The sequence below is a fragment of the Trifolium pratense genome, linkage group LG1, assembly GCF_020283565.1.
Source record: "Trifolium pratense cultivar HEN17-A07 linkage group LG1, ARS_RC_1.1, whole genome shotgun sequence".
NCBI lineage: Eukaryota > Viridiplantae > Streptophyta > Magnoliopsida > Fabales > Fabaceae > Trifolium > Trifolium pratense.
The window spans coordinates 38,312,795-38,328,152 of record NC_060059.1 but is presented as its reverse complement, the minus strand read 5'-3'; the positions used below and the strand labels follow the sequence as shown (position 1 = coordinate 38,328,152).

The 15,358-nt window shown below is 32.2% G+C and overlaps 2 protein-coding genes across 6 annotated transcripts; both read left to right on the top strand.

The window, feature by feature from the left end:
- The first annotated feature begins 495 nt into the window (after positions 1-495).
- Positions 496-4,223, top strand: LOC123915233 (G-type lectin S-receptor-like serine/threonine-protein kinase SD2-5). Of its 2 annotated transcripts, XM_045966381.1 has the most exons (2): positions 540-1,852; positions 2,129-4,223. In XM_045966381.1, the coding sequence occupies exons 1-2, from the start codon at positions 1,516-1,518 to the stop codon at positions 3,988-3,990; spliced, it is 2,199 nt and encodes a 732-aa protein (XP_045822337.1). In that variant the 5' UTR covers positions 540-1,515; the 3' UTR covers positions 3,991-4,223. The 2 variants fall into 2 exon arrangements, with proteins under 2 accessions (XP_045822333.1, XP_045822337.1); XM_045966377.1 differs by having other exon boundaries at positions 496-4,223.
- A 3,340-nt stretch (positions 4,224-7,563) lies between these two features.
- LOC123915209 (protein WVD2-like 5) lies at positions 7,564-12,600 on the top strand. Of its 4 annotated transcripts, XM_045966353.1 has the most exons (11): positions 7,570-7,802; positions 8,459-8,503; positions 8,696-8,966; positions 9,046-9,294; positions 9,459-9,499; positions 9,608-9,679; positions 9,810-9,906; positions 10,023-10,094; positions 10,178-10,288; positions 11,105-11,110; positions 11,854-12,600. In XM_045966353.1, exons 3-11 carry the CDS (start codon positions 8,706-8,708, stop codon positions 12,331-12,333), a joined length of 1,389 nt encoding a protein of 462 aa, XP_045822309.1. In that variant the 5' UTR covers positions 7,570-7,802; positions 8,459-8,503; positions 8,696-8,705; the 3' UTR covers positions 12,334-12,600. The 4 variants fall into 4 exon arrangements, with proteins under 4 accessions (XP_045822318.1, XP_045822326.1, XP_045822309.1 ...); XM_045966362.1 differs by lacking the exon at positions 11,105-11,110 and having other exon boundaries at positions 7,564-7,802; XM_045966356.1 differs by lacking the exon at positions 8,459-8,503.
- The last annotated feature ends 2,758 nt before the right edge of the window (positions 12,601-15,358 follow it).

Here is a 15,358-nt window from a genome sequence, read left to right as displayed (position 1 = left end):
TACATGTATATATTTCAAGAAAATAAAAAAGAAAATAGAGCAAAGTAGTACTCTCTCTAATCCCTTATATAAGAAAATTTTTGTTTTCTAGATTCATAGAATGGTAGATGCATTTGGTCCATTTTTTAGACCAAATATATCAATCATTCCATGAATCTAAAATCTTTCTTATATTAAGAACCGGAGGGAGTATTAAATTAAATTAGATTTATTCTTTTAGGACGAATCATTTTGGAGAATCCGAATTCGATTTTAGATAAAACAATTCTTAGTAAATTTTATTTACTTCGTATTCGAACTCTGAATTATTAGAGTTTTGTTTTCTCCGAAGTTGTAGAGGTCATGAATTAGCCCAAAAATTCGTTTTTTAGAAGCAAAGTACACGTCAGTAGTGATTTATGTGCAACGTATGCAAAGGCTAATCAATGTTTTCAACCACCCATTTTCGTGAGCATTTATGTTTCGCTGTCGTATCTATATCTTAACTATATACTCTCATTTTTGGCAATTTTTATTTTTATTTTAATGAAGAAAAACAAACTAAAAAAAGAAAAATCCATTGTTTAGGTTTTTGAATTAACTTTGAATCTCATCATCACCTCATAATATCCAAGTGCCAGCCTTTCTAAGCTGTACACACAAATATCATATCATCATATTCATTCTTCTCTCTATTGTCCTTTGTCCTTTTTTTGCAACACTTTGCTTCAACTGTTGCGAAAATTCATGTGTTTCCTCACACTTAACGTGTACAAACAATCTTTTTTGTCATAGTCAAACAAACCAATAGTAAAACACTTCCTCAAATGGCAAATGCTATGTTCTTACCATCTTGTTCTTTCTCATCATGTGTGAAACCATGACTATGTTGAGGTAAGCTTTAGTTGGTCAATTCAAGTGTCAACAAAGTTTCTTTTCCTCTTTTGGCTTTCTTCCATATTGTTTTTCCACTATGTAGACAAGATAGAAAAACTAAGCTTAAAAGTTGCTTTTACACTATGTGGTCAAAGTAGGAAAATTCACCTTAAAAAGTTGTTTTTGTTTTTTCCAAACTCATGTTAAACATTTGTTGTTCTTTTCTCTTGTTTATGTCCTATTTCAGCCTTCTTTTCTCTTGTTCATGAATTCCTTAGTTTTTCCTACTTTTCTTTGTTGATGATATCTAAATACCCTATATAAGAAACACATGATTTGGCTCAAGCGTTTAATGAGGTTCAATCAAAGACAATTCAATTAGAACTAGCCGAGTTCGAACTTTTTTTTTTGGTTTTAACCCTCTAGTTTTATGGGGAAGGGGTCACGGTAATTCAGAGTTTGACCGCAATATAAGTGAAGTCTGATCAAGAATTGTTCTCAGCGGGGATCGAATTGGGGTTCGAACTTTGTTTGAAACAATCTGTGATTGGACATTTTTTGTTTCTGTGCCGAACTCCATATTACCGGAATCTATTTTCCTTGAACCATAGGCTTACCACAAAAAAAAAAAAAAAACACTCACATAAGAATTACACAACCATGAGAAACCATTGGCCACTCTTCAATATTGTAAATACCCTATGGTTATGTTTTTGCATCCTACTTTTCTCTAAAGTAGTTTTGGTTTTGGCTGGTATTCAAATGATTGGAAATATCTCACCTGGATTTTATGGCTCACAAATGAATTGGATTGACAAAAATGGCATGTTTCTTGTATCAAACAAACAAGAATTTGGTTTTGGCTTTGTCAAAACTTCAAATGACAGCACATTATTTCTACTTGCAATAGTCCACACAGACAGCAGCAAAATTGTTTGGACTGCAAACAGAGAATCTCCTGTTTCCAATTCAGACAAATTTGTGTTTGATGAAAAGGGTAATGTTTTTTTACAAAAAGGAAGAGTTTTGATTTGGCAAACAAACACAAGTGACATGAAAGTTTCTTCAATGGAATTACAAGATAATGGAAACTTGGTTTTGCTTAGAAATGATAGTAAAGTGATTTGGCAAAGTTTTGATTATCCAACAGATACTTTATTGCCAATGCAAAACTTCACCAAAGGAATGAAACTTATTAGTGAACCTGATTCGAACAATTTGACTTATGTTCTTGAAATTGATTCTCAAACTGGTAATGTTATTCTTTCCACAGGTTTACCATCTCCACAGCCTTATTGGTCTATGCAAAAAGATAACCGAAAAATCGTTAATGAAAATGGCGATGAAGTAGCTTCTGCAACTCTTGATGAAAATTCTTGGAAGTTTTATGACAAAGAGAAATCATTGTTGTCGCAATTTATTATTTCTGATGCTGAAAATTCAATTTGGATTGCAGTTTTAGGAAATGATGGATTTATCACTTTCTATAATCTTCAAAATAGAGGCTCAATTGGTTCATCAAAAACAACAATACCAAAAGATTCTTGTAGTACACCACAACCTTGTGGTCCTTACAACATTTGCAATGGTGAGAAAAAATGTAGTTGTCCATCTTTTCTTAGCTCTAGACGAAGTTGTGAACCGGGTTTTGTTTCGCCTTGTAACTCAAAAAGTTCCATTGAGCTCATGAAAGGTGATGATGGACTTGACTACTTTGCACTTGGATTTCTTCAACCTTCTTCGAAAACCGATTTGATTGGTTGCAAAAATTCTTGTAGTGTAAATTGTTCATGTCTTGCTATGTTCTTCCAAAAAAGTTCAGGTAATTGTTATCTCTTAGACAGGATTGGAAGCTTTGAGAAAACAGATAATGATTCTGGTTTTGTCTCTTACATTAAAGTCTCGAGAGACGGAAGCACTGACACAGACACAGGAGAGAACGGAAACAAGAATAAGCAAATAATAGTTGTTGTGATAATTGTCATAGTAACATTGTTTATCATTGCTGGCATGATCTATGTTGGACTAAAAAACTTAAAGAAAAAGGAAAATCTGTCTGAATCTCCGGAGGAGATTTCAGACGATGACGCCAATTTCTTGGAGGGTTTAACTAGTATGCCAATCCGTTTCAGCTACAACGATCTAGGCACTGCGACTAATAACTTCTCGGAGAAGTTAGGTCAAGGTGGTTTCGGCTCGGTTTATAAAGGAGTACTACAAGATGGAACTCAAATAGCTGTGAAACAGTTAGAAGGAATTGGTCAAGGGAAGAAAGAATTTAGAGTCGAAGTTAGCATCATCGGAAGCATTCATCACCATCATTTGGTAAGGCTTAAAGGGTTTTGTGCTGAAGGGTCTCATAAACTTCTTGTTTATGAATATATGGAAAATGGTTCATTGGATAAATGGATATTCAAGAAAAACAACGAAGAATTATCGTTGGATTGGAACACAAGGTACAATATTGCACTAGGAACAGCTAAAGGACTAGCTTATCTACATGAAGATTGTGATTCAAAGATTGTTCATTGTGATATTAAACCAGAAAATGTGCTTTTAGATAATAACTTTGAAGCCAAAGTTTCGGATTTCGGCCTTGCAAAGCTCATGAACCGCGAACAAAGTCATGTTTTCACAACAATGAGAGGAACAAGAGGTTATTTAGCACCAGAATGGATAACAAACTATGCTATATCAGAGAAAAGTGATGTTTATAGCTATGGAATGGTGTTGTTAGAGATTATTGGTGGAAGGAAAAACTATGATCCTAAAGAAAATTCGGAGAAATCGCATTTTCCTTCTTTTGCTTATAAGATGATGGAACAAGGGAAGATGGAAAATGTAATTGATTCTAAGGTGAAAATGATTGAAAATGATGTGAGAGTTGAGATTGCTTTGAATGTTGCATTTTGGTGTATACAAGAAGATATGTGTTTAAGGCCTTCTATGAATAAAGTTGTACAAATGCTTGAGGGTTTATGTGATGTTCCTAAGTTACCAAATGTGTCTCCATTAGGTTCTCATTTTTATTCAAATTTTCTTAGACCAACAAGTGAGAGTGGCACTTCTTCAGAACCAACAGATGGGAATAGTGATGCATATCTCTCTGCTGTTAGACTTTCGGGGCCAAGATAACAGCGAAACTCACGCGCATTAGTGCTGAAAAGTGAAGAATAGTAGGTTTGAATCTGTGTTTCAACGTATCAAATGTACGTTCTTGTAGTCTTTTACTATTTGAGTTGTATTAACGGAATGCTGTAATTAAAAAAATTATTAGTTGTATTTCTTTTTCTTTTTGGTGTTTATTAGAAAATTGACATCAAATTCATGAATATATATATATATATATATCCTTTCTATATTTTGAGCATGGTCTAAGCGACAAACAACACAAGCATAAAGTTTTAGGTCTCAAATGTTTGGGCCAATTAAAAATAGTCTAGTTCAATTTTGATATCTACGTATATCTCCTTATATAAAATGAACACTCCACTACACATATTATGTGGATATGTATCGGTACACGAGTTAGATGGATGAACATAACTTAATTTCTAAAATATCTCCTTAAATATTTAGGTATCAATCTTTGAATGTCAAAAAATCAAACATAACTTGTTCAAAAAGAAAAAAGTTAATTCAAACATATCAAACATTACTTGTTCATAAAAAATCAAACATAGTTTCTAAAATATCTCCTTAAATATCTATGTATTCATCCTTGAATGTGAAAAAAAATCAAACATAACTTGTTCAAAAAGAAAAAAAGTAAAATCCAAATATAGCATCTTCAAATAGAATCTTACGGATGAAGCAATTCAACTTGAAAAATTAAGTAACAGGAAGTTATCAAATGTAGAAAAATATATATAAATATAACATTCTGTTTTCCCCGTCTCTGTTCGCCTTGTGTAGAGACCGATTATTATTAATAATATATTTGCCGTTAAACAAAAAACATGGGTAACAAATGTGTGGACAATGAAAGAAGAGTAGATTATATAAATAAATAAATAAATAAAAAGTGAAGAGAACTGGATTTCTTGAAAGTGGAATTGGAGAGAAGATGGTAGCGTAAAGCAACTGTTCTAGAAGAGTTTCGGTAATTAATGATTTCAAATGTAAGAATTATGAAGACGAAACCTAAGCCATTGATGCATATGTTGGCGTCGAATATAGCTTCGTGGGACGAAATACTAAACATGACTCCTCTTATTTTGTTGTCTTTGATTAACTTATTTTCTTTCTCCGGCACTCTTCCTCACAAAGCTATATTCGACACCATAAATGTGTATTTGGCTTAAGGTTTCATCTCAATGTCACCGTCACTACAACAAAAATTATAATTATTATAGAATTTGTTAATTTTAAATTTAGTATCAATTGAAGATGCTTGACTATTGCAGGTATGTATGAATTTGGTTTTACTTTTTTTTTTAATCAAGAAATCACTTCATTAATTATAACTATGTTACCAAAGTATGTATGAATTTTTTCTTTTTCTTTGAATCTGACCTTGCACTTCTTTGTTGTATCTTTGTGTTAGCCTATTCTTTGTACATTCTTGTGCTTGGCAATGGCAAGTGTTTATACTAATTTTTGCAATTTCAAAAATATTAAAATTTAAAAATATTTAATTTTTTACATGTGAGAGTTTTGACTGAGCCATCACCTTCCACCTAAAACAAAAGGTGTAAAAATTAAAAATCACTAGGTAGATTAAAAGTTAAGATCGTGGATAAGCTCAATCCTTATCTTGGTGGTGGTATATCCAACTTGGCTTAAAAGTATATATTTGTCTTGTCAATCTCAAGTTGGTATTACAATCATCAATTAAACAAATTCAATAATGTTGGTTAAACTTAACCTATGTCCAACTCGATTGGCCCCATATGATTAATGAATTTGGGAATTTTTTTTTTTTTTTTGGTATATATGAATTTTGAAAGTTATGTTTGCATGAAATAACCAACCTCGATCGTAATGAAATTTCATTTCAAATACCATTCATTCATATTTCATAAATTAATACTATTTATTTATTTAGTTTTTTTTATAAAAAGTTACTCCCTCTGTCTCAATTTGAATGAGTCATTTACAAAAAAAATTTATGTCATGTTTTGTTTTATAGATTTTGTATGTAGAGACGAAGTGATAAATACTACATAAATCTTATACATAATTGCGTGATATATGATACAAACTTGACCGAAGATATTCATCTTTAACAATACAAACAAGATTTGTTCTATTTGATTGATATGATATGGCAATACTAAAATTAACCCTATGATCTTTGAAATTTTTTACAAGAGCTAACAAGTTTTTTTTATAGTACCATATAATTAAAATTTGTTTTTTATAATGTCACTCCACTTTTGTAAAGAAAGGTAGAAAATGGTGCAACATGAAGGGTATGATTGTTTCTTATTTTTACAAAATAAAAGAACCAATTATTATTTTGTAAAACAATAGTGATATTTTGAAGAGAAGAATATGAGAGAAGAGTTTGGGGTGTACGCGAAATTGTCAATAGAGATACATATAAAACTTCCGGTCGACAATGTAGCGTTAACAAACCAAAATTTAAATCTTAACAACCAGACTAATCACATAGAACAAAACGTCAAAAATAATTTGAGATTTACGGTCTTTGATAACATCCAACTCCGGAAATAATATATTTGAATGTGTTCGCACAAAAAAATTGACTATATATGATTTCTGAGATTACCGATTCTGCTACATATCGACAAGAAGGACAACAGCATATATAAAAATGTGAAATGACCAATGCCAAAAAATTATGATCACATTTAAAAGCAATTTAATTTCAAATTCATATATAAAAACATAAAATCAGACAATTTTACACGTTTTTATTTACAAGATATTAATACTCAATTTTAACAACTTGCATCTCATTTATCTTAATATATCATTAACTGAAATTAAGCTTCAAATATATAGATGGAAAAAATTTCAAACACTTCAAAATAGGAGACCAAAATATTAATTGAGATCAAATATTATTATTATTTTTATTTATCAATCTATAGTAAACTTAAATTAGTTTATTTTTGTTGGTTGATTGTACCGAAATTTCAACTCTAAAAATGATTTAATTTATAGTTTTCTTTCTCTTTGTGTAGAGTTATTTTTTTTGTTTATATATATATAAAAAATAATTACATCAATGAAAGATAAATGTGCAACAATTAATGGAAGATAAATGAGTAACAACAGCTGCAACACTAATCCTTTCTGAATGATAAAATCAATCATTTTGAAAACTACTTATAAAAAAAAATACTTTTGAAAACTAAAATGGTAAATCAAATAATAATTAATTTAGAAATAAAAGAAACTAAAATGGTAAATCAAGTAAAAAAAAATGGTAAATGAGGAATAACTCTATTATTCCAGTAAAAAAAAAACACGGATATTGTCCTATAAATCCTAGCTCAACTGACAAAAATGTCGAAATTGTTAGATCGGACGTCGTGACCTGGGTTCGAATCCGAGATCTCACAATTATATGTGAGTTTAATTTCAGTAGATTACCACTTAATCTAAGACAAAAAAAAACTAATATTAAAAGAGATGATAATTATAAAATATTATTATTATTATTATTATTATTATTATTTTACAAAGAAAGATTATTTTTTCTTTAAAGAGGAAAAACAAGAGTCTATTATTTATTCCAGTCAAAAAAATAAAATAAAAAAATTATTAAAGATTAAAAGATAAATGTTTTAGCAAGTTCTACAGTTTCATCCATACGGATCTTGCTGCTGGAGCGTCACTTCTTTGGATCCTCAGATCGTGATCTTCTTCTTCTTCCTCTTCCTCTATAACCCCATTTTCATCCTTCTTCATTCAGATCTCTACTGTTATATCAATGGTGTTCACTTTCCACTTTTTCACACCATTTTGACTACTGGGTAAGCACAATTTCAATCACTGTTGACTAAATTTTTTTTATCAAAAATCTCATTTTTATTATCTGAGTATGTTCTGAAATGCATATTATGATTGTTGAAGTTGTTTTATTCATTTGGGTTGTTTTTGTTTTCTTGCTATCAATGTTTTTTTTGTCTCAAAATTTGAACTTGGGTTGTTCTTGAATATTATTGGATCATGGTTTGATGACACTTGGAAAGTGGTGGATTTTGGAATCTGGGTATTGTTTATTATTATGTTGATTTGTTCATCAATTGTAACTCAATGCTATTAGTGTTTTTTGAATTATTTTTTTTTACTTTGGATGGTTATTGGTTGCTAATGAAATGTTGCAGAAATTTTTCTGTGTAATAATCATGATTATGTTTTGTGCTGTGTACACTAATTGGTAAAACTTTTCAATTTTTCTTAATGCACTAGGCAACCAAGTCCAAGAAAGGATTAACATTAGATTATAAAACAAATTTGGTCTACATCATCATCATCATCATCATCATCATTATTATTGTTGTTGAATTTGATTATATTTATTATGTCCAATGAAAACATTCCGTTTACTTTGAAAATTTGATTGTGTAGTGTTGCTTACAAGCCTATTACCATTTGACTGGTAAATAACTTATCACACAATTTACAGGTCTATTGCTTTGTCATCTAAATCCTATCTTTGTTCTTCAAAAGGGTGAGTTTCTGATACATAAAAGGCTTCTTGATGAACGTTGATCGATTTTTCTGTAAGGTTGTAATATATAGGAATCAAATAAGTTGTTTTGAGAAGCACCATAGGGATGATTAAACTTGTTCACTTTGTGTCTTGTTGACTTTTGTTGTTTATTTGTCTCTAAATTCAATTTTGTTGTGTTTATGTAACTAGGTTAGTGTGAATGATGGATCCAATTAATCCTTTGCCTGCTGATGGACTTGATGTGGTCCATCAGAATGGTGTTCGTGATGAGCCTTCTAATTCTGGAGAGAACGGTGTTGTTTCAAATGATTTAGACCCTCATGTTGCTGAAACTATAGTTCTGAATGGAAATCTTGAAAGTTTCAACCAGTTAGAAAGCACTGCAACTGAAAACCCGCCTGTGGGGGAAATTGAAGGATCAAATGACAACGTGGATGGCAATAATATAACCAGTCCTAAGGTTAGAGGATTTTTCTTTTCTTGAGTTGGTTTCTACAAGTCTCTAAGATTTCGATCTAATATATTTGCTCAATATTTAGGAAAAGGAAGTGAAAATAACAGTTCAAAAGGAACAATCAAGAGCACAAAAGGGTCCTGTAAAGAGTAAGAATGCAAAGGTTGCTAGTTCAAGTGGCGTTCATGCAACTTTGGTGAAAAACAGCAAAACTGGAAAAGACAAACAGGCATCATCTGCTGTTTCAAACGGCACCTCTGCTTTTGATTCTCGTCCAAGACAGCAGCCTCTTAAAACCAAATCTTTCAATGATCGGCAGTCTCAATTGTCAAAGGTAAACTCAATTGTTAGCTTTGTTTGCCTTCCCAAATGTTTACTTAGGAAGTCAAGAATTTGAGATAATTGTTTTTCTTTTGTTTTTTCAACGTTTCTCAATTGTCGAAGGTATTTTCTGATAGTTTTTTTTTTTTTTTTTTTTTTCACTTTTGTTTTCCTCAGAATCCTTCAAAGTCTGCTGCAGCATCTTCTGAAGTTGCAGAGTACGTACTTCTTTCATTTATTTGACAATGTTTCATAGTAAGAAAGATACCTATAGGGATGGTTGTTTGTGGTTATCTAACCCGTGGACTGTGAACTATTGGTTACAGGGAGAAGAAAAAGCCAATATCATCAAAAAAGGGACCCCTTGTTAAAGTTAAAGGAGAAGCAGAATCTTCTCCGTATCCTTTCTCTTATGAGTTTATCTATTCCTCCTAATGCAAATGTGGAACTATGCATTTTTCTTTATCACATAAATGTAATATTGAGTATGATTATGTGTATTTTTGCGGTCCTTAATCCTCTTAAAAGTAACAATGCCGAAGATGCCAAACCTCGTAGGGTGGGGACACTTCCAAACTATGGATTCAGTTTCAGGTGTGGTGAACGAGCTGAGAAAAGGAGAGAGGTAAACAGTTAGTACATACTTGTTTCCACCTTCTGTGTTATTGGCCAGGACCAGGTTTCATTTGATTAAGCTTCTAGTCATAAAATAAATAAATGAATTGATCTTTTTGTGAGCAGTTCCTCACTAAGGTTGAGGAAAAGATTCAGGCAAAGGAGGAGGAGAAGAGCAGCTTGCAAGCAAAGTCCAAGGTGAGAATATTTGATATCATTGCTGAATCGTAAATTGCAGAGCTTGCCTTTTAATCATGGCAGTATTTCTTTCACTTTTATAGGAGAGCCAAGAAGCCGAGATTAAAAAGCTTAGGAAGAGCCTAACTTTTAAAGCAACTCCATTGCCAACTTTCTATCAGGAGCCTGCTCCTCCTAAAGTGGAGCTGAAGAAGGTAAATCTCTCTCTTTCTCTGTGTGTGCGTCCGCGCCGGTGCTGTGTGTGCATACTTGCACAGTTGTACATCACTTTTGGGTTGCATGTGTGTTTGGTTCTACGGTGGCAAAAATTGATTTTAGGTAAAAGTAGGTTCACCTGAAAGTGAGTTGAACAATTCATTTGAGTGTTCTTGTTTAAAGAAATAATGTACATCTTATAGCTTCACGTTAGAATCAATTCTAGAGACAATCAATTCTAATAAAAAAACCTCCAAAAATAGTGAAATTAATTTTAAGTCTTCAGAATTACTTTCGACTCTCCTAAAAGTAAATCCAAAGATGCACTTGGATGCATGCCATGTTGTTTACTCTTAACCTTTAAGTCTGCACTAATTATTTCCAGAAGAGATTTTGTTTGCTTTGAAGCCTTATGTAGTGTATTTGTTTCTAAGAGAGACAAATCATACAAAAATCTTCTGAAAAAATCTGTTAAAGAACATTCTTTGCTGATGAAAGCTTTCTACTTGCTGTTTGCGCTTGTCTTCTATAATTGTTTGTCTTGTTATGTTTAGCTGGTTAAGTTTTGTTCTTGTACTTAAATGAGAAAATTATGTTTTCCACGAAACAAAATCAGAACCAAAGGTCTGCTGATATCTGCAAAACATATATACGCCTTGCCGTTCACTTCCACTTCTTCCAATCCATTTTACCTATGCTGATTTGGTCATATCTCTATTTGTGTAATATTCGTGTAGCATGACTACTCTTAATTACCTTGTCATTACCAAACCATTGATCTGAAATCGTTATATATATGGATTTACTTCACACAGGCACAGGTGCGGTCTTTTTGTCTAATGCTTAATCTGTAGATGCACTTGAGATAAAATAGGAGAAGAAACCGACCATTTTGAAAGCAATATTGTTCGTTCAATGTAGTGATTTGGTATATAGTTCTTGCTTTGCTAAGAAGAATTATATCTGCTGAGGATGTAGGACCATTATTTTGTGCAGAGATGAAGTAAAATGTTAAGTTATATTATTATATACGATAAGATCAAGATATGAATACTTACATTGTTGTTTTCAATTATGATTTCAATTTCAGTTGGTAAATCTGAGAGTTTTTTAAAAAGCTAAACACTGCCAATTAGAATATTTCATAGTCTTGCACAATTATCTGCATCTGCCAATCTCCTTAGGAGTCCTATTTTCTTGGACTGCGATTTGGTGGTTTTAGCTTTTAGCTTTTATAATTATAGATGTTTGTTAATTTTCCAAACAGCCATTCAGATTTGAAAATTGTTTTATTTAACTCTAAATATTTTATGAAACATAATTTATTGTCTAGGTGATTTGTTCATATAGTATTATCCATGTGTGCAAGTTTTTTTAAAACTAACTGTCTTTCAGTGACATGCAAGTTCTTTTCATATCTGCTTTTATCAATGAATATCTGAATGTTGCATGATCCTATGAAAAGTTTTTCTAATGTCATTTTTATTTTAATTATAAAGGGTTGCCAAAACCACATTTTTATGTCACTAGAAAATTTAACTAATTTATCCTCTGGACGATGTAGATACCAACTACAAGAGCAAAATCTCCCAAGCTCGGTCGGAAGAAGAATTCAACAAATTCTGAGTCTGATGGAAACGGAAGCACCAGTTCTCGACAAGGTCGTTTAAGTCTGAATGAGAAAGTGTTACAAAGCAACTCCACTAAAGAAGTTACCGTTGTCAATCCAAAGAAGCCGCTGCGCAAGTCCCTTCCTACTCGACTCACTCCTGAAAAGATCAATTCAGCAGCTGCACCAAAGAAAAATAGTGCAACAAAGAAAGCTACTAGCTTATCCAATGCTAAAGGGGAAGAGAAAACTGAGATCACTGAAGCCAATGAAGAAAACAGTACCTTGTCGAGTGAGACAAATGTTGCTCTACCTCTGAATGTGGTTCCTTCAGATAAGCCAAGTGAAGCAGAATCTCATGTGAATGGTGACATATTGGTTGAAGAGAATCCTCAGCTCGTGTTGTCCCAAGAACCGATCACAACCGTGCATTGAGCAAATTGAAGGTTATTTTCGGTGAGTTTGATTCGTCTGTGAATGAATGTTATAGAAAGCTCATGACTCAGATTATTTTGACAATGAAGGCTTGCAAATTTGCATTATGGTTTGTGTTGTCCTCTTGTCTTTGTCCAAAGCGGCGATGTTTCTTTATCTGTTTACTTCAAAGCTTGTTAATTCAGTCCTTATCATTTTCATTTTTCTTTTTGCACCGATGTATGTAACTATTTGCAAAGTTATACTAGTTGATGGTTATTTTGAGTATGCATCACTTCTTCTATGTTTAGTGGGATACATATTTTGAGGAAAATTTTGAGAAAGTTTTGTGATAAATCGGAACATTGTGATGATGCCATTGGCAACTGAATTTTGAAGAAAAAAACGGAACATTACAAAAAGGGAAAATGCAAAAACTCGTGTATTTTTCTACATTCACTCGTCACCAAGCCCACCTCCAACCTTTGACATTCCTCCACCTTGCACCCCGGTGTCGACAACCAGAACCATCCTCAGTTCTCTCGGCATGCTCATTTCTTTTATTTCAAGTAGAACTTGTTGCACTCCTTCATGCAAGTTTAACTTTGAGTTACTGGTCCTAAACTTATGACTTGCTGCACATGAAATTGGGGTTTACATTGATGTTGTTTACTTGGAATTTTAGCGACAAAGATTTTAGGATGACGACGGCAGCCGATGGCGTGATGATGGTGATTGTTGGCAGTGGGCAACTCATGGATAATGAAGGTCGAATGAGTGTAGAAAAACACTTTCTGTGTTTTCCCTTTTTCTAAGGTTCAGTTATTCTTTTCTTTAAAACCAGTAAAGTATTATTTTCTCTAAGGTTCAGTTATTCTTTTATTTCTTGAGTGCTTTTAACTGAATGAGTTGGACTTGTGCTTGCAGTTTTGGTTATGACCTTCAACCAAGTGTATCTACATCATTGACCACAGAGCGTTGTAGTTTTTGTATTATTTCAGTGAATAATCAAATAGGATTTACAGTGTTACAAAATTTATATAAATACCACTGTTCAGATTACAAGAGTCCTCCTGAACCGTACAACAGAGAACTATCACGAGATTTACTTTTGCCACCTACTGATTCTGGGGCGCGCCCTACGAAATTACCAAAATATCTTTGTCTGCTACTTAAGTAGTGGATTATACGTTTAAAATCTTGAAAATTTCATGGTAGGAGGGTGTTTTTTCTCCAAAAATCCGCTACTAAAGTAGCAGACATTATAAAAATATGTTAGGGGGTGTTTTTTTCTTCTCAAATTTCACATTTTTATAATGTTTGCTATTTAAGTAGAGAACTAATTCCGCTACTTAAGTAGAGAACGGGTAAAAATCTTGATTTTCATGTAGGATGTTTCGCTCAAAATTTCTCATTTTACAACGTCCACTACTTAAGTAGAGAACTAATTCCGCTACTTAAGTAGAGAACTGGTAAAAATCTTGAATTTTCACGTAAGGTGTTTTTGCTCAAAAAATTTCATTTTACAACGTCCGCTAATTAACTAGGTATCACTCCGCTCACTCGCCCCATGCCCACTTGATCCTATGAGCCATACTCAACAAAATACTTTAGTGTGCTTAGAGAATATCATGTATAAACATGGATAAAAATATTTTGGTGAAATATTGTTTCAAAAAAAGAGTACAGTCTTGGATAAAAATATTTCAGTGAAATCTCCAACTCCTCCCTCCCAATTCTCTCGGGCCCTGCAATTTTCTAAAAATATCACTTTTCAAAGCGTATTTTTGGTGTTTTGCAAAAAATTTCACTTTTCGAATTATAGAATCTGTATCTTGTTTATTTGTTTTTGGATTCTATAAATAATTTATTTGTTTTCAGATCATAGAAATTATAAATTCGTCCTTGTTGTTAAACTCGAGTGTTAACTCGTAAACTCGTACGGGTTTACGTGTTCAGGAGTGGAAAACTGGTTAACTCGGAGATAAACTCGATTATTGGTAAAATCGTGGAAAAAACGAGTTTAACCGAGTTAACTCGGAGTGAAAACGTGAAAATCGGATAAACTCAAGCGAGTTTACATGTTTTTTCGAGTTTAGCTTTTCAAACTTTTCTGGCCCAATTTTTTTTTTTGGCCCATTATGTTTTTCAAGTTTTTATTTGGGAGCTGAAATGGGAGCTTTTGAAACGGGAGCTTCTTTAGTCTTTTCTCTTTTTGGAAGCTGAAAACTTTCACAATTTCAATATCTTTCTCATTTTTCTCAAATAACTATTCATCTTCTTATTTTGGATTATTATTTGAATGTTTATCTGATTTGATTGGGATAATTATGTATTTTTGTGCAAGTTTATGGACATGATGCTATTTGTCATTGTGATTTGATATATTTTGGCTTTATAATTAAGTTAATTTTTTGAAATATTGTCATTTTTATAGTATTATATTTTATATATGTCATATACATAATTAATAATTTAATATTATTTAAATTTTAGGTAAACTCGTACGAGTTTACGTGTCGAGTTTACCCATGCAAAACGAGTTAAGGTAAAAACTCGATTCTGACAACCTTGGTTGTGATGGAGGAAGTCCTTAGCTTGCCAATGTAATTTTAATTTGTCAAATTCTATTCGAATTTAGTCCCCATAAAAAATGGAAATGGCAATTTAGTTCCTACAAAATAAAATATGAAAGTACCAATATTGAAATAAGTAGAATGAGCAATATTGAAAATTTAAGGATTTTAAAATGCAACAAACTTAAAGAAGAATGAGCAATATTCTTCGTTCTTCTTTAATTTGCATTTTCTTTAACAATCATGAAATGACTCTACATTTTTAGGATGAGTGTTGAAGTACAAAAGTAAGTATGTTTTTATCGTCTCCACAGGGACTGATGCGATATCGATGTCGTTCAACAATCAATATACTTTTAAGTAAAGTGGTTTCAAGATGTTTGTTTGTGAAAAGTTACGAAAACATGAAAGTAGTAACGATGTTTAATTTGACAGAGAGATTAAATTGCTGGGATTAAACTTCAACTACT

What these genes read in the sequence shown, in the direction of transcription:
- LOC123915233 (XM_045966377.1), top strand. Translation starts at nt 1,516, where the DNA reads ATGAGAAACCATTGGCCACTCTTCAATATTGTAAATACCCTATGGTTA.
- LOC123915209 (XM_045966356.1), top strand. Translation starts at nt 8,706, where the DNA reads ATGATGGATCCAATTAATCCTTTGCCTGCTGATGGACTTGATGTGGTC. An exon ending in GGAGAAGCAGAATCTTCTCC is followed by an intron (nt 9,680 to 9,809) that starts GTATCCTTTCTC and finishes TCCTCTTAAAAG; the next exon opens with TAACAATGCCGAAGATGCCA. An exon ending in GAGCTGAGAAAAGGAGAGAG is followed by an intron (nt 9,907 to 10,022) that starts GTAAACAGTTAG and finishes TTTTGTGAGCAG; the next exon opens with TTCCTCACTAAGGTTGAGGA.